The 25,267-nt window shown below is 35.6% G+C and overlaps 1 protein-coding gene across 1 annotated transcript in view; it reads right to left on the bottom strand.

Annotated features, from left to right (window-relative positions):
* Positions 1–25,267, bottom strand: part of Drp1 (dynamin related protein 1) — a 217,632-nt gene that overhangs the window by 18,868 nt on the left and 173,497 nt on the right. Inside the window, exons 13-14 of the mRNA XM_090368989.1 lie at positions 5,676–5,897; positions 283–340 (exon numbers count right to left, since the gene is read on the bottom strand). Of these exons, the coding sequence (XP_090225115.1) occupies positions 283–340; positions 5,676–5,897 (280 nt within the window). The remainder of the gene's footprint in view (positions 1–282; positions 341–5,675; positions 5,898–25,267) is intronic.

The raw sequence follows: 25,267 nt of genomic DNA on the forward strand, positions 1-25,267 counted from the left end.
AATTACAGTGCAGACAGTCAGTGTATCATGAATCAAATACCATAACACACTCATGAAAACTTGATATCATGTGACTTCATAAATCTGAACTTAAATTTTGCTTTATCTGAATAATGTCATATGTAATAAATACTTAAAAGATTATCTGTACATTTTGCAAAAAAAAGAGATATCTTTTGGATGAAGCTACATTAAGATATTTAAACACCACTAAAATTAAATAAGCCGATTTTAAGGGTATACAGGAAAAAAGGTAATAGCATATATTTCAAAGGTACATACCAATTACTTCACAGTCTCTTTGTTCCCTTGTTGTTAACTTTCTTGAAGTACTGGTGGGCTAAAATCAATGAAAATTGCAAATTGTAAGCAAAAAACAAGAAGGATGATAAAAGACATAAGTGTTTCTGTTACAATATTTCACATTCTGGAATGATTAGTACATGCAATTATATAAAAAACAGTGCAAGAATTTTTGCCAGTATTATTGAGGATACCTTAAAGGTTTGGGGAAACTGCTAGTATTTGGGGGGGAAGGGTAATATAGATATGCGGTTATCTGATAATATTGGTCAAAGTAATGCTTGTACATACCTAGAGTTCTTATTTGTTACCACAACAGATCATATTAGAAAGATGTTTTGAGGGCAGAAACCTTTCAAATGAGCAGGTAGCTAATTCTAGGGAAGCAAGCTTAAATAATGTCAAGGGGTATGTCAGGGTAGTTAACTATACAAGAACACTAGGCCTAAATTCTTTATACAGTAATGTCAGAAGTACTGTCAATAAAATGAGTGAATTCGAACTGCCAGTTAGGACAAGTAACACTGACATAATACCATAATACAGCTTATGAAAACGTGGTGCCACATGGAAATAGGAGATGATGAGTTTCAGTATGGTATGTACAATGTATTTAATAAGGATAGGGCAGATAGAAGGGGTTTCTTATCAAAAGTAGCCTGAGCATGACGAAAGCTATCCCAGATTCAGATGTTTCGCATGCTAGCTAGTATAGAATCTGTATGGTGTGAGATAGTTGGGAGCAAAGGTATAACGAGAATAAGAGTAATCTACAGGCCAGGTGATTGTGAAGGTTATGATGAGAGCCTCTACATGCAAATTAAATGGGAAAGTAAGCATGAATGCCTTATTATGGGTGATTTTAATTTGCCTCTAATTGATTGGAGCAAATATGAAGGCAACTTGGCACAGGGGACAAAATTTTGAATTTAACTAGATGATTGTTATTTGTATCAACATGTCAGGAAAGTACTAGGGAAAAGAATATACTAGACCTGATCATCATCCATGAACCAGATGACCTATTAGGGCTGACAGTACAGGAACCAGTAGCAGGAAGTGATCATGGATTTCTATAGTGAACAATGAAGAGAGAGAGGTACCCGCAGTTAAAAGAATTTCAGGAAAGGAAATTACGATGGCTTAAGATGATACATCTATTAACTGGGTAGATATCTCACAGAGAGCAAATACAATTGAATTATGGTATACCTCTAAGACATTAATCACAGTGGCCTCAAATGTGTATATACCATTAAAAAAAAAAATACTCCATGAGTAGGATTCCAAGTTGGATGAATAATGAAGTTGCCAGATTACTTGAGCAGAAAAAGATGGCATGGAAAAGTTACAGAGTAATAAAAAGTATCGAAGCCTATAATAGTGCCACAGGCACTATTACAGGCTGGCAAATGCAAATTATGAGAAATCGCTGACAAAGAGTGGGGATAAGGAATTCTTCACTTATATAAAAGCAAAGAAAAGAAGGAAAAATCAATTCAGACCCTTACGTAATGGACGTGGGATAATATTAGATACCCCAGCTGCTGTTGTAGCAGACAAACTCAACAATTACTTTGCATTGATATTTATAGAAGAAAAACCATTTACGTCAATGGAAAATTATGAGTGAAGTTGAAAAATATGTAATTAATGATGTTGAAATCTCACGATTCTTTAATGAAAAAACTTTTCTTCAGCCTACAAGTGAGTAAGGCCCCTGGGGTTGATGGCATATATTCTATCATTTTAAGGGAAGCAGCAAGTGATTCCAATACATAAAGGTGGTTCTAAGAGTGTAGTTGGAAATTACTGACCAGTTAGTCTACCTTCAGTAGTAGGGAAAATCATGGAGGCAATGATCAAGGGTGGAATTCAGTATCATTTAGATAGAAATGTAATTCTGAAGGATACGCAGCATGGCTGTGTAAAGAGAAAATCATGTTTAACAAATCTGGTTAGCTATTTTGACAGGGTCACTCGTGAGCTGGATTTAGGGAATAATTTTGACATTGTTTATTTAGATTTCAGCAAAGCATTTGACTCAGTCCCACATGAGCAGTTACTTTATAAGCTGGAACAGGTTGGAATCACAGGGAAAATCCTTAGATGGATAGCAGGATGGCTTCAGGGCAGGAGGCAGAGGGTTGTTGTGATAAATGGTTATTACTCAGATTGGGTTAATGTAACAAGTGGAGTTTCCCAAGGATCACAACTGGGACCACTACTGTTTTTGATTTTCTTAAACAACATCGATCAAGGGATAGAGGGCGTAATGTCTAAATTTGCAGATGATGTAAAGATTAGGTAGAGTAGTTAATGATCACCACCAAGCAGCACTTCTTCAAAGTGACCTAGATAAACTTCAGTGATGGTACCATGCTTTAATCCAGCAGAGTGCAAGGTTTTACACCTGGGGAATAGTAATCCCAAAATAACTTATACACTTGGTGGAGTTGAATGATATTGTTATTTGGTTTTTAGGAGCATTAGCAACTAAGGCCATATTGCTCCGGGGATATGCGGTGGTCATTCCCTGACCTTTCCGCATCCTCCGTATTTGGTGGTCACAGGCTTGAACCCCGGTCTAATCAAGAAGTGTGTGCTATGCACTGCTGCTCCTGCCCACCGTTGAACGTTAAGGTCAGACATGAAGTTCTCTGAGCATTGCAGACAGGTTGCAAGGAAAGCGCATGGTGTCCTATCAATGATTTATCACACTTTGCATTTATCACACTTATCTCTACTAGCAAATTGTGTGATTTATCACACAATTTGCTAGTAGAGATAAGGACATCATAATTCCACTATAAAAGACATTGAGCTTCTTTAAAGGGTCCAAAGACAGGCAACTTGCCTGGTGAGATTGGCAAAAGGCTGTTCATATGAGGAAAGAGTTCGAATATATGGGTTGCACAGCATGGAAACTAGACACCTTAGAGGAGAATTGATTGAGTTGTTTTTTTGTTTTTGGTTTTTTTAGGAGCATTAGCAACTAAGGCCATATTGCTCCGGGATATGCGGTGGTCATTCGCTGACCTTTCCACATCCTCCGTATTTGGTGGTGACGGGCTCGAACCCCGGTCTAATCAAGAAACGTGTGCTACGCACTGTTGCTCCTTCCCACCTGGCTACGGAGACGCAGAATTGATTGAGGTGTTTAAGGCTACGAGAGGCAAAAGTAAAATGAATAAGGATGAACTTTTCATGGTTATAAATGATTCTAGAACTAGGGGCCATAATTTCAAGTTATGCAAGGAGATGTTTAGATTGTATTGCAGGAAGTTTTATTTTAGCCAGCGAGTTATAAATTACTGAAATAAGTTACTTACATGTGTGGTTGAGGCTGACAGTTTGGAGAAATTCAAAGGTCAGCTGGATAATTACCTAAGGGAGGAGGGAAATGCATAGGTTGTCTTTTTCCTTTTCTTTTATTATTTATTATGTATTTATTTTAATTTATTATTATTATTTTACTCTTTTTCTGGCTGGTGCAGCATAAGCCTTAGGCTTCCTTGTATCATATGGTCAATACTGATACTAATACTTAAGCAAACAAAAATGCCATTTGATAAATTAATTATGCATAAAATGTTTACTTTTTACAGCTAAATTTTTCTTATGTTACAACAAAGCCATTATATAAACTATTACATATCAATTGTGTATTTAGTGTTGTTTGTTATTAAATGCTAACTCCAATCAAAAGATTAAAATATTTATATATTGATATGCTTATTCAATAAAAGAATTTAAAAAAGAAATAACCAAGGAAAATATTTCATCACTTAATAATAAAAAAATTAAATTAATTTATAAAAGCATGAAAGACATTAAAAATAAATAAATCAGTTCATATGATCATTTCAGTTTTGAAAATAGTTAAATATTAATTTATAAATATATTATTTTAATTATAAAGATGATGATGATTTTATAGTTGCTTGAGCTGAAATCTACCACATTTTGTTAAAAACGTAAATATTTTTAAATTTTTTACAGTAAGAAATATTAGGAAAATGAATGATTTTAAGGGAAAAGGGAGTGTTTTTAAGATTGTGTTTTTTTGCATTTGTAAAAGTATAAATTTATCCTAGAAACTATATTTTATATACTACTCACTACTCTGTGTGACCATATCTGAATTAAATTTTTTTTCCTGGTCATTGACATTATGGCTATTTTAAAATTATACTGTTACATTCATAGTTTTAGTAGTTCAGTTTTGGAAAAAAAAAAAAATCTTCTCTAGTAAAAATCAAAAGCAAAACTATACTTTACTATTAGAAAAATCAATCAAAGATTCCATGGTTTTGTATCTATCCATTTCACTGCCACAACTGATTGATCCACTTCACAGTGGGAAACACTGTTAAGCTATCCACAAAAAAGTTACACACATTAAAGCAGAATGCAGCATTATCCAAAGAGCATATTGTTTATGGCTCTGTTTATAGCTACTTAAATGGAGTTTACTGTTACTGCCCACCTTTCGGAATGTTCTTGAAAAGTAACTTAGAGTATAACATGATTGGCAATATTTTATGTGAAATTTTTATTTTGCCCTGGGAGTTGATCCCCCTCCCCTTCATTTCACCGAAATGCTGGTATGAAAGTTTTTTTATGACCTTCTCAGAACATATCATGAAAGTTTTTTTCTGGTTTTACAAGCTGCAGTTAGAACAATTTGTTCAAGTATGGAGTGTCATCTAAAAAAAGACAGCTAGCTTCCTGAAAGTGCCCAAAGATGGACAACCTACTAGCAACCATGCACCTTATAAGGGACTAGACTGAAGTCTTCAACGTTCTAAGAGGGATAGTAAAATGAATAAAGATAAAATTTTCAGTGTTACAAATTATTCCAGAACTATGGGGCTATAAATTCAAATTATGGTAAGAAGTGTTCTTTTAGCCAGCAAGTTTATTAATTTCTAGAATAAGTTAGCTAGGTAGTTAAAGCTGACAGCTTGAAAAAATTCAAAGATCAGCCAGGTTGTTTATTTACTTTTTATTTTTCACTTGTATTATTTTTACATATTTATTTATTATTATTATTTTATTGATTTTTTTGGCTAGTAGCAGCAAAAGCCTGTGACTTCCTTGCATTCTAAATCTAAATCTGAATCTGGCTAATTCTAAATCTGAATAAATCTTACCAAAAAAAAATTGTTTTTGAGGGGATACCAACAAATCTGAAAGAAAATCTCTTAACAGAATTGACAACTTATGTATTAAGCATAAAAAGAAACAAAACCTAGAAAAACTTTTATGAAGCTGCTGAATGGGCATTCTTTCCATAAACTATAAGTCTAATATTAAACCTTTTTTTATGGTATCCAAAATATCCCAATTATGCACCATAAACAACTTACCACTTCAGGAAGAAGATTGACTGCTTTTACTGGACTTAATGGCTTGTTGGGGTGACAAATGTCTGAGAGTTCACTATGTTCAACTGAAAATGGATGATTGGAAGTATTTTCTGGACTTTCTGTCCTAGCATCTCCTCTGCCACTACCAGCTGTCATCCAATTGGCAATCCGAGAGGATGACAAGTTCGACTCACTTCCACTAAAGCGTTGTAGACTAGATGACTTATGAAGAAAATTATATAAAAATTTACACTAAACAACTTCAAAAAATAAATAAATTTTAAATTTTAATTTAAATTTTAATGCCAATTTTAAAGAATTCTCATTCTGTGCTGTTCAAAATTAAAAATACAATGATATTGCAATTTCAAAACTAACTTTTTTTTTTATTATTATTACAATAACTCAAATTACTTGCAACAGTTTCAGGAATTCCAAATGATGCATTTGATGCTGAGGAAGACATCTAGGACAGTAACAATTTCATCTATTTTCTATTTGAAATAGATATCTATGTGGATATTGTTAAAATAGCAGACAATCATGTTGCATGTTGATATAACTACAATGTCAGATGATCAAGGTAGTAATAGTAATGGTCAATGATGCAAGAAAGCAAGCTTAGATACACTTCACTCATCCATACCTTCCAAGAAATTTTCTAGTTCTTCCTTGAATTTATTCAAACCACCACTTCTACAACAACAGATGGGGGACCTGTTACAACAATCAACCACCCACTAGCCAGGCAAACTTTCATACATCTATCCTGCAACCAACCTTTCTCAACTTGAATTCATGACCCCCTCATGTGTGTAGTCTCAGAAAGTGGAAGGATACCATTAACATAAAGTTTAATGAATCCATTCAAGGCTTTAAACGGCTCAATCAGATCTCCTCACAGGTGCCTGCAATTTGCAGAACTGAAGCCTTTTTAGGTAAGAGTACCCTCTTGTTCCCTTCACCAGAATGGCTGCCCTTTTCTGCACCCATTCCAGCAAATCAACATCTTTCCTAAAGTGAGGCCTCCAGACCTGTATACAGTACTCAAGATTTGGCCTAACCATGGCCTTATACAAAGATGAAAATCTCCTCCTTATCCCTTCTAGAAAAGTTTCTGTATGTCATTAACAAATCCCCATGGGCTGTTCTGGCAATATGTCTGCACTGCTCAGAGAATTTCATATCTGACTGCACAATTATCCTAAGGTCTTTTTCATTTTTGACTACCCTGAGTATAGTACCACACATTTGATAAGTTACTCTGGGATTACTGCTACCTATATATGCAGTGCCTTGCATTTGTCAATGTTAAACTTCAACTGCCATTTCTCAGCTCATAAACCTAATTTTTTCTAGATCTTGTTGCAGTAGCATACTTTCATTACTGTTGTTAACCACACTGCCAACCTTTCACATAAGCCTGATATACCTTTATCAATATCATTAATAAATATTGAAAACAACAATGGGCCCAGCTCTGAAAACCATGGGGGACTCCACTAATAACATTGGTCCATGAACAGCAGTGCCCATTGATAACCACTCTGTCTTCTACCACTTAACAATCCTTTTATCCACAGCAGTAACTTAATGCCACACTGGTCCAGTTTGTACAGCAATCTTTTATGTGCAACAGTATCAAAAGCATTCCTAAAATCAAGTACATGATATCAAAATTATTTTTTGCATCCAGTTCCTTGGTCACTGCATCATAGTAACTGCATCATTGGTCACTGCATCATTGTTAAGGAACAGTCATATTGGTTAGATATGACTGTCCCTTAACAAACCATACAGTATAATTGCATTCTTGTCCAGATGGCCCTGCATTACTTCTTTAATCAGCAAATCCATTATTTTCCTTGGAACAGATGTTAAGCTAACAGGTCTACAATTACTCATGTCACCTTTTGATCCCTCTTTATGAATTGGGGATACATTTGCATATCTCCCAGTCCATAGGGACCTAACCTGAATCCAAGGGTACTCTCATAATTATGGTCAAGGGTTTGCTTACCTCTTTGCAGCCTCCCTTAATATAATCAGATAGATTCCATCCACACATATTCAGCTTCAACAATTTCTCTTCCACTTTCCTTTCAGTTATCACAAAGTCATTTAGCTTCCTGTTAGAGTTTGATAAACTTCTGGCAACCCTTTCCCTAAAGAATTCCTCATATGTTAGTGTAGATGCAAAATACGTATTCTATTTGTCAGCCGCCTGAGCAGGTTCATCAAGGGTTAACCCATTGACATCAAGTGGCTAGACACAGACTTCATCTTGATAAATGTGTGTAGGGGGAGTGGGGGGGGGGGGTCATGGGTTCCTGATTGCCAGGTCTTTAATCTGGAAGTATAAAGACCCAGTAACTGAAAATGGGCTTACCATCTTTATCCCAACTCGATGCTTAAATTAAAAATATTGATATTAACCATTTTTATCCCAACTCAATACTTATTTTTACCTAAATTAATTTTTATCTAAATAAATTATATTGCGTTGGGACTACCTTGTCCATACTGTATAAGAAAGTGCTAATTTAATTTCATTCCTTTTTGGCCTTTCACTTTTCTTCTACTACTATGGACAAGTATAGAAATGTAGTTCCTGATTCATGGTCAGGTGTAGTCCCCTGATGAAATACCTCATCATGTATCAATATTTATTTCTGCTGACATCAGATCAAGCATGTTTTGCATTACCTTCTACTAAAATTGTTTCCCCCCCCATATCTGATGACAGCTATACCATTTTCATTTTATTAATATTTTGTTGTACTAATTGTACTTTACAGTTCCCCCGCTTTATATTGGCTTGGCAATTCAGCCCATAATTTACTTAATTCATCATAACCTCCAGGATATTAACATTCCTTCACCTTTCACTAATTTACTACTCTTCTTTTTCTACTTTCCTCATCCTGTAGTTACTGGCACCTTGTGTAACTCTCACTCCATTTATACTTAATTTAATATTAATACAAATTACATATACTCTTGCATCCTTTAATGCTACTTTGCACTTTTAGGTGCATCTGTCATACCTATTTATTAATCTTGCTTTCACCGAAACCATTTCATCTACTGTTTACCTCTTTTCTATGTGACTCTTTAAACTTTTTTTTTAAAGAGTTACATTGAAAGCCCATTTATGTATGTGTATATATATATATATATATATATATATTAGATAGTATGAATCAGAGCTGTAATACTCAATATGTTCTAAGCTGATATTAATATTTGTAAAATAATAAGAGGAGTTTACCTCAATATAGTACGTAGAACACTTCCGTATGATACTCTCCAGAAATTAAAACGAAAACTTACATTAGAGTAAAAAATAAATAATTAAAAACAAATTTAACTCAATTCAAATCAATTTAACACAATTAAAAATCAATTTAATGCAATTAAAAAGAATCTAACAAAAATATTCAAAACGATTTTCCTTCCTGAAGCTGACAACACTTTGACCGTATGTCGTGATCACAGGAATGAAAATTACTGAATAGGGTCGAACCCGAAACTTAAAATAGTGATTATTTGTCTTCGCACATGCGTGTAAAAGTCCACGCATCGGAGATCAAATATGGCCGCCGAACATTAACAGAATTCTCGTGTAATTTAATTTCTACGGTTTCTGCAATTAATAGTTGCGTATAATTACGTTGAACATTAAGAATTTTGGCCTCATTAAATAAAAAAGTATGTTTTTCGTTAATGGCACGAAAGGCTAATTCTGATGCTGCTGAACTAGAAGCACGAACTGAGGCTTCATGTTGATTTACACGAATATTCAGAGAAAATCGCATCGAACCTTGGTAAGACAAGTCGCAATCACCGCAAGAAATGTTGTATACTGTGTAATTTCTATATTGGCCTGGCTACAACTTTAAATTCAGTATCTTTAAAGAATCTATTAAGCTGTTTGTGCCACTGTTCAACATATGGGACAGAAATAAAGTATTTTTTGATATTACTATTGTTGGTTGGTGTAGTATTTTGTATCCTATCCTTAGCCTGTACCCTAATTCAGTTTATTGTGGCAAGGGGATAACCCCTGTTTAAGAACCTGCTAGTTAATATTTGTATTTCTGAGCCCAAAGCAGATTCCGTCGTTGAATATTTATAAGCATTTAGAAATTGAGTAAAGATAATCATTCTTTTGTAGGTGAACGGGTGATAGCTATTATAATGTAGAAGCATACCAGTGTTTGTAGGTTTTCGATAGATACTAAATTGGATTTTATTCGAGTCTCGAGTAAGCATGAAATTTAGAAAGTTTAATGACTTTGTATCTGTATCCTCCCTTTCCAATGTAAATTTGAGTCTAGAATGAATATTATTAAATGAATGTAAAATGTCTTGAATAGTACTACTATCAGTAATAACTAGAACATCATCTAAATACCTCCCATAGTATGTGATACGGGGTCGAAAAGTGTTAAATGTATATGCTCAATCGTTGAGGGATAGATCTCTGACATTAAGCCGCTCAGGCTCAAACCCATTGGCTATCCAAAAATTTGTTTGTACACTTTGTCTCGAAAGGTGATATAGTTGGCCTCAACTAACAGTTTAATTAAGTGAAAAATTTCCTTAATAGGTAGCTTCGTATAATTAATTGGTGTCGAGTTTTTATTTAACATATCCCAAATAATATCTAATGTGTATTCAACGTTTACATTCGTATATAACGAGGTAACATCTAGTGAGAATAAATTGTCATTGTCGCCAAGTCTACAGTCTTTAAGATTATTAAATAATGTATCGTAGTTCTTAATCCCAAATTGTATTACCTGTCTAAAGGGTTTTATAACGCTATATACATGTGTGGCTAAGGATGAAAAATGCCGAGTTCCTGTAGGAAACAATAGGTCAAATATGAAATCCAGTCTTGTGTAATTTTACCTGACCGAAAAGTGAAGGAATATTGTAGGTTCTGGCCTTCAATTCCTTTAACTGTGCCATAGTAATGTAGTCGTTTTTTCGATAAGTGGTTAAAATTTTATTGTATTGACTGACCAAATTGGTAAACAGTGCCAGGTCTACTTCAAGATAAGTGGAAGTATCCGAAACAACTGAATCTAACTTATTAATATAATCAGGTTTATCTAGTATTACCACTGTATCTCCTTTATCAGTCCTCTGTATAATAATGTCCTTATTTCCCCGAAGTTCTCGTAAAGTTGAACTGTCATGTGTATTCAATTTAGGAAGTCGTGTTTCTTTTATGTTATTCACTACTTGGTTAACTTGTTGAATAAATAAATCTTTTTGTGGAACATTACGAAGTCCAAATTCATTATCAATTACGCATTGTTTTTCAGGCAGTTTTCGAGGTGGTAAATTATAATTTAGTCCTTTGGATAAAAGTGAAATCTGGTCCTGCGATAACGTACACGAGGACAGATTTGTAACCTGTTGATATGTCGGTTCGTTGAATACTGGGTGAGGGGGTGTTCGTGAACTAACTGACATATTCTGTGGTAATACATTGTGTGTCTGTGGGGAGTGGGGAGGTTGCCACCCAACTCGTATGTACTTGGTCGAAGCCGGCGACAATTTGTTAGAATTCGCATGAACGTGTCTTGACCTATCCGATAATGTTTACAATTTATTAACATGTCTGTGTTTTATTTCTGAGGCCTGTGCTTCCCGTCACAAATCGATGGAGATCTTCAATACAGACCAATCATTCGGATGTAGATAATTTTTTAATTTATCACGAAGCTTCCTAACCTGGGAAAGGTATTTTTGTTTATTCGAATATCGAGATTTTAAGGCAAGCTTACCAATATTACGCGATGTCGCCAGTGTTAGTTGTTTTATGCCTGAAATTTTTTTATTTAAATTAACCCTGGCAAACTTCGGAATGATGTTGTTTTGAAGGCAATATTTTATAAAAGAAATACGGCAACTTTGAGCCGAGTATCTTAGTGTTGATTTAATGTAATTTTGCACCAAGCCATTCAAAAAATCTCCCATAATTATGTGTATCGATAGGTAACACCTAGAGAGAGAGAGAGGAAGTGAATGAAATAGTCAATAAGAGTTTAAAAAATGAATTAGATAGTATGAATCAGAGCTGTAATACTCAATACATTCTACGTTGATATTAATATTTGTAAAATAATAAGAGGAGTTTACCTCAATATAGTATGTAGAACACTTCCGTATGACACTCTCCAGAAATTAAAATTAAAAAATCGAAAACTTACATTAGAGTAAAAAATAAATAATTAAAAACCAATTTAACACAATTCAAATCAATTTAACACATTTAAAAATTAAAAAGAATCTAACGAAAATATTCAAAACGATTTTCCTTCCTGAAGCTGACAATGCTTTTCGACCGTATGTCTTGATCACAGGAGTGAAAATTGCCAATGGGTTTGAGCCTGAGCGGCTTAATGTTAGAGATCTATCTCTCAACGATTGAGCATATACATTTGACACCTTTTCGACCCTATATCACATACTATGGGAGGTATTTAGATAATGTTCTAGTTATTACTAATAGTAGTACTATTCAAGACATTTTACATTCATTTAATAATATTCATTCTAGACTCAAATTTACATTGGAAAGGGAGGATACGGATACAAAGTCATTAAACTTTCTAAATTTCACGCTTACTCGAGACTCGAATAAAATCCAATTTAGCATCTATCGAAAACCTACAAACACTGGTATGCTTCTACATTATAATAGCTATCACCCGTTCACCTACAAAAGATCGATTACCTTTAATCAATTTCTAAATGCCTATAAATATTCAACGAAGGAATCTGCTTTGGGCTCAGAAATACAAATATTAACTAGCAGGTTCTTAAACAGGGGTTATCCCCTTGCCACAATAAACTGAATTAGGGTACAGGCTAAGGATAGGATACAAAATACTACACCAACCAACAATAGTAATATCAAAAAATACTTTATTTCTGTCCCATATGTTGAACAGTGGCACAAACAGCTTAATAGATTCTTTAAAGATATCGAATTTAAAATTGTAGCCAGGCCAATACGGAAATTACATGCTATACTGAACAATCGCTCGGTTCTTTCCGCATTCGCAACACAAATTAATGATCTGATATACAACATTTCTTGCGGTGATTGCGACTCGTCTTGCCAAGGTTCGACGCGATTTTCTCTGAATATTTGTGTAAATCAACACGAAGCCTCAGTTCGTGCTTCTCGTTCAGCAGCGTCAGAATTAGCCTTTCGTGCCATTAACGAAAAATATACTTTTTTATTTAACGAGGCCAAAATACTTAATGTTCAACGTAATTATACGCGACTATTAATTGCAGAAACTGTAGAAATTAAATTACACGAGAATTCTGTTAATGTTCGGCGGCCATATTTGATCTCCGATGTGTGGACTTTTACGTGCATGCGCAAAGACAAATAATCACTATTTAAGTTTCAGGTTCAACCCTATTCAGTAATTTTCATTCCTGTGATCACGACATACGGTCGAAAAGCGTTGTCAGCTTCAGGAAGGAAAATCGTTTTGAATATTTTCATTAGATTCTTTTTAATTGCGTTAAATTGATTTGAATTGTGTTAAATTGGTTTTTTTTTAATTATTATTATTTTTTTTTACTCTAATGTAAGTTTTCGATTTTTTTGTTTTAATTTCTGGAGAGTATCATACGGAAGTGTTCTACGTACTATACCGAGGTAAACTCCTCTTATTATTTTACAAATATATATATATATATATATATATTTTTTTTTTTCCCTCACTCATTCATTCATCTCTTTCTCACACCAGGCGAGGAAATGTAATGGTGTGTAATGGAATTTAAATACTAATGCTTAATAATTACTATTAATTCTGGCTTTCATTTCATTTGTTCAACTCTTGCTTTCTGCACTGCACTCTCCAGTCACCTCAACTTACTGTTATCCTTCAGTTGTGGTGCAGGCCAGGGGAGAATGCAGAGATAGTGTTTGTGTTGTTAGTATATATAAAGTAGTGTAAGTTATTAACTTTGTATTCTTTCAGCCAATTACATTTGCTCTTCCACTCATTCCCATTCACCACAACACTCATTCACTCTCTTTCCCTCGTGTGGGGTCCCTTTTTTTCACCATAATTACCATAATTCCTAATTCACTCTTTCACTCAGTGACCAGCCTATTCATTCTGTCTTTCATTCTACATTGCATCCCCTTGCTACCAGCTTACTGATATTTTTCAGATAATCTGCTTCTCTGGATGCTGGTACAGCTCCCCCCCTCCCCCCCAATTGTTACTTATTTGGTACGGGGGCCCCAGGTTCCTACACATGGCAGGGTGGTCCTGGGGGGTAACTCAGGTTTATCCGGTTTTGTCATGTCAGGGTGCAGAATATTGCTGTCCTGACAGTTATTAGGTCATCATCTGGGCATGGTGGGAGATGTGGGCAGTTTTAACTATTGCTTATTGTTTAATTGCTGGGGGACTGAATTGCCCTTCTTTGGATAGGTCTGTACATTTCGAATACTTTCTGTGTGAAGGTGGAAAGGCGTTATAATTTTCCTCTTCTATAATGAGTAGATGTTCTCCCCTCAGAAGGGGGTCAATCTGTGCTATTAGCTGTGTTCTGGGGGATGTCATAAAATATACATTCATATAAAATGTGTGCCCAGTCTTCACTCTCACCACAGGTGCAATTTGGGTCATCAGTCAGCCCCAAGGAGGTTTTGCCTTTAGGGAGGCGTGACCTGTTAATATGAATGTTGTAAAAAGTCCAGGGGTATGCTTAGGTGGCTTTGGGCTGACCATTGCCACCCATGGCAGAAACCTTTTGGTAACTAGACCTCTGGTTTCCTGCTCCCATTTTGTTTGCCATAGGTCACGGACCTTTGTGGCTATTCTTTTTCTTTCAGTATTGAAGGTGTTGGCTGTATCAAGGATTATCCCCGGAAATTTTGTGGGTATGCCCTTTTTAAGTCTTAGTACAAGCTTCTTTTGGCTACTTCCAGGTAAAGTGGGAAAGTTCCGGCCAGCAGTCACACAGTGAGCACACCGGCTAGCGCAGGCGTGCTCACTATGCAACGTGCTCTGGTATTCCTTTTATTCCTTTTTCTTACTATGGCCAAGTGGGAGAACCACACACCAGCTCCATAGGTGATGACAGAACATTGCACGGTATATGACTGCCAGGGTCTTTCTTTTGAGCCCCCAGTCTGCCCGAATGATCCTGGCAATCATACCTGTATAATTTTTCACTTTCTTTGACAAATGGGGATAAAAAGTTAATTTTGAATCAAAGACTACTCCAAGATATTTTAGTTCTGTTACCATTTTTATAGTGGTTATGCTAATTTTGATTTGTGGACATCTTATGTCCAAATTGCCTTTTAGAAGTATTTGTTTGGTTTTGTCAGGTGATATTTTGGGCATATGCATTTGTGCCCATTCCTGCAGCTGCAAGAGGGCAGCATTTGATCTTTGCTCTACAACCACTCGCGTGTTACCTTTTACAAGGAAAATCATGTCATCTGCAAAGGCCAGAAATTCATCCAGAACAACGTTCCAAAAGAAAGGGCCAAGAATTAAACCCCATGGGCAGCCTTTATTCACAGGGTGCCAATTCCTGGAACCTTGTGCGTACCGAGACACTTCTGTCTGCAAGGGGTAGCTGTTTATTACCTTTTTGTGGGGCATTTGCCTGGCGAGGCCTCCTAAGGACACTAGACCACTAGAGTGAGTGAAGTGCCCCAGCAAAGTCAATAGAGATTGCCAGCATATATTTTCCCTGAGTTTTTAACTGTTGTCAGTAGGTGGTGCATGTCCCCTCCGTAGAGTTCCCCTGCTTAAAACCATACTGATTGTTGGAATGTAAACCTGCTTCTGTGTAGTACTGAGCTAATCTGCTTTGTATTAGTGTTTCGTATATTTTCTCTAGTACAGGGAGTAGGGCTATTGGTCTATATGATTTGGGATCGGTAGGGAGTTTCTCAGGGCTTTTGAGAATTAGTCTTAACACAGCTTTTTTCCATATCTTTGGGAATATACCTTCTGTTATACAGTTATTATATAGTGCTATTAATTTGTCTGGTGCTATTTTCACTAATTTTTTGATAATCTCAACCTCTAAGAGGTCAAAAACCTGGGCATGTATTGTTTTTAGATAGTGCTATTTCTAGGTCTTGTACAGTAAACAGGGGTTCAATATTGGCAATGTCATATTCAGTGTTTTCTTTTATAATGTCTAGCTGGGTGGGGGAGTGATCCCCAGTTTCGGCCTAAATAATACTGTCTAGGATGTTATTTACAGAATCTGCCCACACAGGGTTGTGGTTCCATTGGATCTCCCTTCACAAGGTAAACTACTGTCTGGTTTGACAGTAGTTTCTAAGACATCTCCTCTTGGCATCTTGTTAGTCACTATTCTGTAGACAACTCCACAAGAGTTATTGTTTCCAGCAGTTCCCACCAAGTGCCTCCAGCATTCCTTTTTCTTGTCTCTTATGAGAGCTGTATACTGATTCCTGAGAGTTCTATATGAATCTCTCAGTGCATCCACCTCATTTTGTGGCCAAGATGTTCTGGCTCTTTGGAAATTTCTCCTCGCCTGGTGCACCCTTCTCCCGAGTATGGTCAGTTCAAAGCACCACCATGGAACTACCTGCTTTCTCGTTTTTTTCCGTGAGATAGACAGGTTTGCTATTTTAATTAAAATGTTTGTCATAGTCAGTGCTTGCTCATCTGGGCTATAGTTGCCTGATCTAGACCACTCATTTTCTTGTTTTTGCAGCTCAGCTGCTGTATGTTCTGCGAAAATCTGCCAGTTTGCCCTTTTAAGGTTATACCTTTTGGTATCCAACAGGGAGTGTTGGGTTGTTTGTAATTGCCTGTTTAGTTTGAAGGTGATGGCTCTATGATCTGATGCGGTCCAGACTGCCTGGACACACCAGTCTGTGATTTTATAAGCTATTGAATTGGTGGCAAGAGTAACATCAATGTCACTCTCCCACATAGTACTGCTAAAAGTTGGGAGGTTATTTGGTTGGTTTAGCACTTGAAAGGGTGAGGTAGCTATATAGTCTGAAAGTATCTGGCCGTTATGTGTGCCACCTCTGTCTTCCATACAGCTATGCCATAAGGCTGTTGACATCAGTGCACACTATGATATTTGCAGTAGGCAGAAAGTCTCTGACTGTTTGTAGGTATTCAATAGTTGGGTTTACATCTTCACCTGGTCTGGAATATAGTGAAATAATATAAAACTGCCCTACAGCACTAGTGATATGTGCACACACTGCTACTGGGGAGCAGAGGTGTCCCACTTTTGACTGTAAGGTCAGTATTTTTAACTACTGTTGCTGTAGAAGGGACACCTGAGGTGTATTCTATTTTTTTATAGCCTCTTGGGTATCCTTGAACCCTACCCATATGTATGTAGGGTTCTTGGAGTACCAAGATATCCATATTATGTTCTTCTAATTGGGGTTTGATCTGAACAACAGCTCTTGCTCTTTGGGCATTCAACTGGACGAGATTTAGAGCCCTAGTTACATTTATATTATCAATCTGGCTCTAATTGGTCCTAGATTGTATAAGTTTTATAATTTTTTTTTTATACTGTGGTCATAGTCAGTCAGCCATACTACCTTACAGGTAGCACATTTTGACTGTTGATTTCTGTTTTGGTTGTAGTCATGGCCAGTAACTGCGCAGTGACCACAGACAGGGGTTTTCTGACTGCAGTCCCTGGCAGTACGACCATATCTATGGCAATTAAAGCACTTTTGTACCGGGAAGTGCTCCCTGAATCTATAACTAGTCCAGCCAGCATAGATTCTTTGCTGTCCATGTAGGTGCTTCCAAATCTTGGGGGAAATCTCCACTATGATATTTAACTGGTAATTTTTTTGGCTTTTTGTAGCTCTTTTAAGTTTAAACTGTTCAGCAAACTCACTTATACTCATTATTTCTTGGAAGTTTTTATGGTATATATCTGTCATTAGTTCTTTCTCTGGTATAGTTTGTATGATGTCAAGGTTTGTTTCTACCTTTTTCAGATCTTCTTTGTTTGCTACTTCCAGCAGCACACCATTTACTCTCACTTTTCTCATGCTATTTATTTTAATTTCTTTTAGGTGGGGCTTTAGTTGTGTCACCACAGCTTCCCTGACTGCCTCACTAGATTTATAGACTGAGTCAGGTTTTGTTTTAAAATAACTATATTAGTATCTTTACTCCTGGGTGTTTCCTTAGATTTATTAAGTTGCTTGGGTTGAGTATACTATGTTTTGCCTGCTCTTGCTACTTGAGCATAACTTAGGGTGTTTATTTCTTTATAATTGTTTCTTTCCTCAGTCACATTTTCTATTTTACATCTTTCTGTGTTTAGATCTATGACTCTCTGCTCCAAGACAGTCTGGCAACTAACTATCTGCAGTCTAGTTGCAGTGTTATTCTGTTCGTCTGGTTGTGGAGGAAGTCTTCTAAGTAGAGTTTCAACTCTTCTATTTGTTTAATTCGATCTTCCATCTCATTTATCGCCTAAAACCTTTTTTCCTCTTCTGTTTTGTTATCAATCAGTTCTCTATTTTCTTTCTCTTTACCCTCTCTATTTTCAACTAGATTCCTCCCTTTTTTGGCCCTTTTCACACTAAGGAGGCCTTGGAGGACATGTATCTACATCTTCATTATTTATTTCGGCATTGTTGTTGGGAGTCCTTTCCCTTAATACTCTTATTCAGAGTTTTGGATAATCACTGTGTTTAAGTTTTGATTTCTGCCTTTTATCATTCAGATTTTGTTCTTTTTCAATCATTTTAGCCATTTTGTATTGTCCCTTACATTGAGGGGAGTAATTTAACGTGTTTATTTTGCTTTTTGAATTGAAAAAAGCAATTCAGGTTGCTTTTTTCCAGTTTTGGCGGGAAAACCGCTAAGAACAAAGAAAACTATCTCAAATTCTAAAAGTACGTTAAAATTACTGTTAGAATCGAGTTCCCCTTCCAAAATAGGTTTAGTGTAAGTGGTTTTAACTTTAATATACTCAAACTCTCTGGGTTTTTGAGAAGCAAGCAATCCAGTGATTGTAACAGTGAGATCACAACTGCTGATGCTCTAGCGATTCCACTCACAAAAGCACACTCAAAGACACAAAAATAAGCAGAAACTATAACCAACAAAACTCTTACCTGGATTAAATTACTTATCTCCATCAGCAATTGCCCTCAGAATTAAAATATTCATTGTGAAATTCTGGTAGCAATACAAATCCAACAAAATAATAATAATAATAAATTGTCATCGGTCACTGTCCGCCGTTTACATCAGGTGTAGCTAAGTACTGATGCATCTGTTTACATCCGCAACCACAACGAACGATTTGATTGTACAGTAAACCAATCGTCCACTGTAGTGAGCATTGTAAGGCATATGGCTAATGTTTTGTGCAATGTCATTAGTGTGAATTTGATGTTTTATGTGATCTCCTGCTTTATGGGATGTCATCAGTGGCCTTGGGCAAGCTAATAACTAACTGTATTTATTTTCTGTGTTAATAAAGCCAACAGACATTATTGTAAAGGTGTTATATTCTTATCTTTCCACATAATATATTTCAAGGAATGATTTAGAAATGAAGAGGGAAGATAAACCATTGGATCTCCCTTCACAAGGTAGACAGCAAATTTGGGTTTTTCAAATATTTATAATTGGCTTATTTAAAAGAAATAAATTTTATCCAATAGGAGAATTTTCTTATTATGAAAAAATATCCTAAGTACAATGTTAAATAAAAAAAAAAAAAAAAAATTGTTACCCTGGGCTTCCTCTTCAATTAAATCCAATGTGGTACAAGGGAAAAAAAAGAAATGAAATAAATAAAATGTTATTTATGATAAACCCCACTTTCAAAATTAACACTAAAAATGATTACAGTACAGATTAATTAAAAAAAAACAAAAAAAACTAAATATAAATATATTATAATTGTGAAGTATAATGAAGTGAATTATACTGATATAGCAGTAACCAATATTCCTCATGTTTATGCATAACAAACTTCATCTTGGCTTTTATTTGAAACAAAAGATGCCTGGAATACCAACTTTTCACCTTGCAGAGCTTTTTTTTTTTTTTTTTTTTTTTGTTAGTTGTTGGCGCATCGATTTCTGTGGCCATAATGCACCTCCCAAAGTTTTTGCCTTTCACTCTGATCCAAGCCCAAGGCGGGATTCGAACCCACGACCTTTGGGTTGCCAGGTAGGCACTTTACCCACCTGGCTAGCCCGGTCGACTTGCAGAGCTTTGTAAAAATTTATTAGCAAGGTCTATGTTATATAATAAAGTACAGCATGAAATTCAAACAAAGTACAAAAGCACATGCTGTCCATACAGTGTAAGTTTTTTTGTATAACATTAGAGAGTGTGCAAGTGTTTTCAGGTAAAACAGTGACCTTCATTATTTGTATTACCTAAAATCCATACAATTTTGAATGTTAATTAAAGTTCTCTACACCAAATATCAGCAAAATTCATCCTTACAGAGTGCGCATTATGGTCATACAAACTGAAGCTAATATGTAGGTATGGATTATGAAACGTGCCTAACATAAGGTTGCCACACATCATCTTTTATCCAGATTTGTCCTCTTTTATGGGCAAAATTTTGTCTAGACAGAGTTTTCACAAATTTGCAAAATGCGTGGCTTTTTGCTATTTCAGTATTTAAATGACTGCTTAAACTTAAAAATGTGTCTAAATCAATAAAGTCTCTTTAATTTATTACATAAGTTAATTATTGTTGTGGTGGTGTCCACGTAATAAGATCTCTATGGTGGTAACACTCTTGGGCACAAGATAACCTCAAATATGTTTAAGACTATCAGGTGCCAAAGATACAGCTGTAACAACATAATTTCAGCAACCCTCAATTAAGAACCACCCTCTGTTAAGTGGTGCATTTTTAATGGTCCCATGTTAAGTCCCTCTATAAAGACTATTTATTAAGCACCAACCTGTCTAACATAACCAGCAAGCATTTTTTTGTCAGAAAATTTAATTTAAAATTTTAAATTAAATATTATATTAAATCATAACAAAAATGATACTATAACATAAAAATATAAATGGCAATACTGTATACACTAAAAATAAATTTTGTAAACCTAAATTTTAAAAGAAATTTAGAGGTACAACAGTTTACAGTTACACACAGCACTTCAATTGAAGCACTTTTTACATAACCAATTTACAAAGCAATGCTATTAGAGTAATTGAGAAGGGAATGCCTGTATGTGCAATCAATTAAGAGCAGTCGTGATTCTACTATAAAGTTTTGGGTTTGATATTCTTCAAAAAAGAGCAAAGTACTGTACCAATATCACGCAGTTTGGTAATGGACAATATTAAAAATGTTCAGCATAGAGTTTTGTTGCTACAAAAAATATTGTGCCAAAATCTGGTGTCAAACTCAAATACAAAAAATATAGTCATTAATGTTATTTTGCATAAATATTATAAGAAGTATTTCTGCGAGAATAGAAAACGAAAATGAAGGTAATGAAGAAATTAAAGGTGAAGTTAAAATTTTTTAGGTTAAGTTAAACTTTTTTTATTGATTGGCATGTGAGAACTATAACTATGCTATTAATCAAAGAAAATGCTTTAAAATTTGCTAAAGACTTAAATAAATTTATGCTACTGATTTAAAGCACTGCGAAAAGTGCAAAACACAAAATAGCCATTAGAAGTGAGAGTAAAACTCTTATTTTCTTCAGTAAAACTGACAACTTCATTTTGAAAAGTGAATGATAACAAGAAAAACCTTAATGTCACCACAGCCAAAGGTGTTTTTGCTTTTCAAGTCCATTTGGTAACTTTTGATGAATGAAAAACAAAATTGATAAGTATGCTGGGTATTAGTCTAAAGACATTCATAATTTAGAACAGCGGTTTTCAACCGGGGTGCCGCAACAACATTCATGGGGTGCCGTGTAATTTGGGTTTAAGTTACTTAAAGTTATTATTATTTTGAAATTTATATATTTATTTCATTATAAAAAGGGTACGGTACAATGGATATTGTACTGTATCTTTTTAATTTTGTGGTGATCTATAATTGCTCTTTATTTAGTACCTCTATATAAAGAATAAAATTATTATATATAGGTATATATTAAAAGGTCGAAAAACCACTAGGTATTTCTTTTGGCCTAGGGGTGCCGTGAAACAATTACTGGGACAGTAAGGGCGCCGTGAACTGAGAAAGGTTGGGAACCTCTGATTTAGAAGAAATTATGAGTTGCCTTAAATTAATTTTTGATAGGTTTTGATTCCTATTGAATTCTAATATTCAACAATTTTTGTTGTTAGGCTTTAATTCATTCTCCCACTTTAGCCTTCACAATGCCCATAAATTTTCAATCGAGTTAGTATTTGGTGATCATTAGCATTAGCATTAGTAGAGGCATTTGATGCAAGAAAGCAAGCTTATGCAGCATCAGCCAAAAAAAAAAAAAAAACCCACTTCCACTTCACCCTTCTGTTTGTTCAAAATACCTGTCCAGCTGAGCCTTAAACTTATTTAGGCTATCAACCTCCACCACAAGGGATGGAAGTCTGTTCCACCAACCAACCACCCGCTGGCTAAAGGCAAATTTCCGCACGTCTGTCCTACATCTGTCTTTCCTCAATTTGAATTTATGCCCTCTCAGGTGATTTTTCTGAGCTAGAGGAAGAATCCCATCAGAATTGAGCATGCTTAAACCATTCAAGGCTTTATACACCTTTATCAGATCACCTCGCTGGTGCCTAGTCTCCAGACACTGTAATTTGCAAAACTTAAGCCTTTCTTCGTAAGAGCACCCCTTTGTTCCATTCACTAATCTTGTTGCCCTTCTCTGTACTCGTTCCAGCAGCTCTACATCCTTCTTGAAATGAGGCCTCCAGACCTGTATACAGTACTCTAGGTGTGGCCTGACCATCGCCTTATACAATGGAATAATCACCTCCTTATCCCTGCTGGAAAAATTCCTGTATATCATTGATAATACTCCATGAGCTACTCTTGCAGCCCGTCTGCACTGCTCAGAGAACTTCATATCTGCCTGCACAACCACCCCCAAGTCCTTTTCATTCTCTACCACTGTCAGTGTAGTACCACAGAGTTGATACGTTGCTCTGGGGTTGCTGTTTCCCATGTGTAGTACTTTACATTTGTCAATGTTAAACTTCATTTGCCACCTCTCAGCCCATCTGCTCAACCTTTCCAGATCCTGTTGCAGCAGCATAGTGTCAGTGGTGTCCTTGACAACCCTTCCAACCTTTGTTATGGTAGCCATTGTAATACCAATTGGTAGCCATTGCCAATATGGTAGCCATTGCCATACCAATCATGGTAGCCATTGTAATAATTCAAAAACTGTGTGATTGATGTAATAAAACTGAATGAAAAAGTAATAATATGTTTTTATTTATTTTTACTTATTTTATTTTATTTATTTTTAAGATAGAGTACATTCACAGATTCTCATGTTTTACCTGTGGTAGAGATGATTTGGAAGCAGAATGCTTGACACGGCAAATCTGGAACATTCATTTCAGTGTTGCTGATTTAAAACATCATGAAAAGTGCAAAACACAAAAAAGCCATTAGACGTGAGAGTTCTTCAGTAAAACTGATAAATTCTTTTGGAGAAGTGAATGATAGAAGCAAAACCTCAATGTCACCACAGCCAAAGTTTTTTGCTTTTCACTGTATTAAACACCATTGGAGTTTTAATTCAATGAACTGCACATCCATCTTGTTAAAAAATACTTTTCCTGACTGAAATTGCCAAGAAGTTTCCTGTGCCGAAACCAAGACTGATACCATAGTTTCTGTGATTGCAAAGCACTCAGTTGAAGATGTGCTAAAAATATTCAAAATAAACAATATTGCATCCTTTGGTGTTTCTACCGATGCTACTAATCATGGTTCAGTAAATATTTTTCCAATAATCATTCAATATCTTGATTGGAAAGTTGGTGATTCGCAGTCACAATTGATTGAAATAGAAAAGACAACAGATGAGACAGCAGAAATTGTTTCTGGCATTTAAAAATAACTCGTAAAAAAACAATTTATTAGAAATATGTATTTCATCTACCACTGACAAATGCAATACAATGTTTGGAGGAATCAGGTGCAATGAAAAAGGGAATAATACATTTTCAAAACTGAAGACATAGTAATATTAATGGAGGCATGTGATGCAAGAAAGCAAGTGTATGAGCTTATGTAGCATCAGCCAGAAAAAAAAAAAAAAAAAAAAACAATTTCACACATCCATTCCTTCTAAAAGTTTGTCCAGTTCTTCCTTAAATTTATTTACGCTATCTACTTCCACAACGACAGATGGAAGTTTGTTCCAGAAATTAATCACCCAGTGGATAAATGCAAATTTCTGCACATCTATCTACAACTGTCTTTCTTCAATTTGAATTTATGCCTCCTCAGGTTTGTAATCTGAGCAAGCGGAAGAATCCCATCAGAATTCAGCATGCTCAACCCATTCAAGGCCTTATACACCTCAATCAGATCACCTCTCAGGTGCCTAGTCTCCAGAGGCTGCAACTTACAGAATTTAAGCCTTTCCTGGTAAGAGAATCCCTTTGTTCCTCTCACTAATCTTGTTGCCCTTCTCTGTACTTGTTCTAACAACTCTACATCCTTCCTAAAATGAGGCCTTCAGACCTGTACGCAGTACTCAAGGCATGGCCTGACCATTGCCTTATACAAAGAGATAATCACCTTTTCCCTACTAGCAGAATTCCTGTATATCATTGACAATACTCCATGACCTGCTCTGGCACAGCCTGTCTACACTGCTCAGAAAACTTCATATCTGACTGCACAATTACTCCTAGATCTTTTTCATTTTCTACAGCCCTAAATGTAGTACCACACAGTTGGTACAATTCTCTGTGGTTACTTCTACCCATATGCAGTACTTGGCATTTGTCAATGTTAAACTTTAGTTGCCACTTCTCAGCCTATCTGCAAAAAAAATTTCTAGATCCTGTTGCAGTAGCACACCGCCATTACTGTCATTAACAACCCTGCCAACTTTTGTATCATCTGTAAACTTCGACATTAAGCCTGATATACAGGTCAACCATCACTAATCCAGCAGCGTTGGGACTAGTGGAGCGCCGGATTAGTGAGTTTGCCGGATCACCGGTGGTTATTTTAGGCACATACATTTTACTCAACAGCTAACTTTAAGAAAAAATTCCCCAGGGGCCAAAAAATATTTAGGAAATAATTTGATCAGTAATTCTAAAATAAATATTGTAATGTCAGTGTTGTCGTTTTTTCGCTTAAAATAAAAAAATAAAAAAATTCTTTTTTTATGTCACATATATGTGGCCACATATGTTAAGTTACTTTATTTCTTGAGAAGCTGTGTCAGCCACATACGTGTGATACTATTACGGCATACATATGAAGGTCGTCTGGGATTAGTTTATTGCACGCGCGGCGAGCGCCTGAATAAAACTAATTACGATAAAATAAACTCTTAAACATTGCAATAAGTTTGTCAGTATTGTTAGAGATTTTGTGAAAACAAGTTCATTAGG

The sequence above is a fragment of the Mastigoproctus giganteus genome, chromosome 2 (genome assembly GCF_048544385.1).
Source record: "Mastigoproctus giganteus isolate SK-2022 chromosome 2, ASM4854438v1, whole genome shotgun sequence".
NCBI lineage: Eukaryota > Metazoa > Arthropoda > Arachnida > Uropygi > Thelyphonidae > Mastigoproctus > Mastigoproctus giganteus.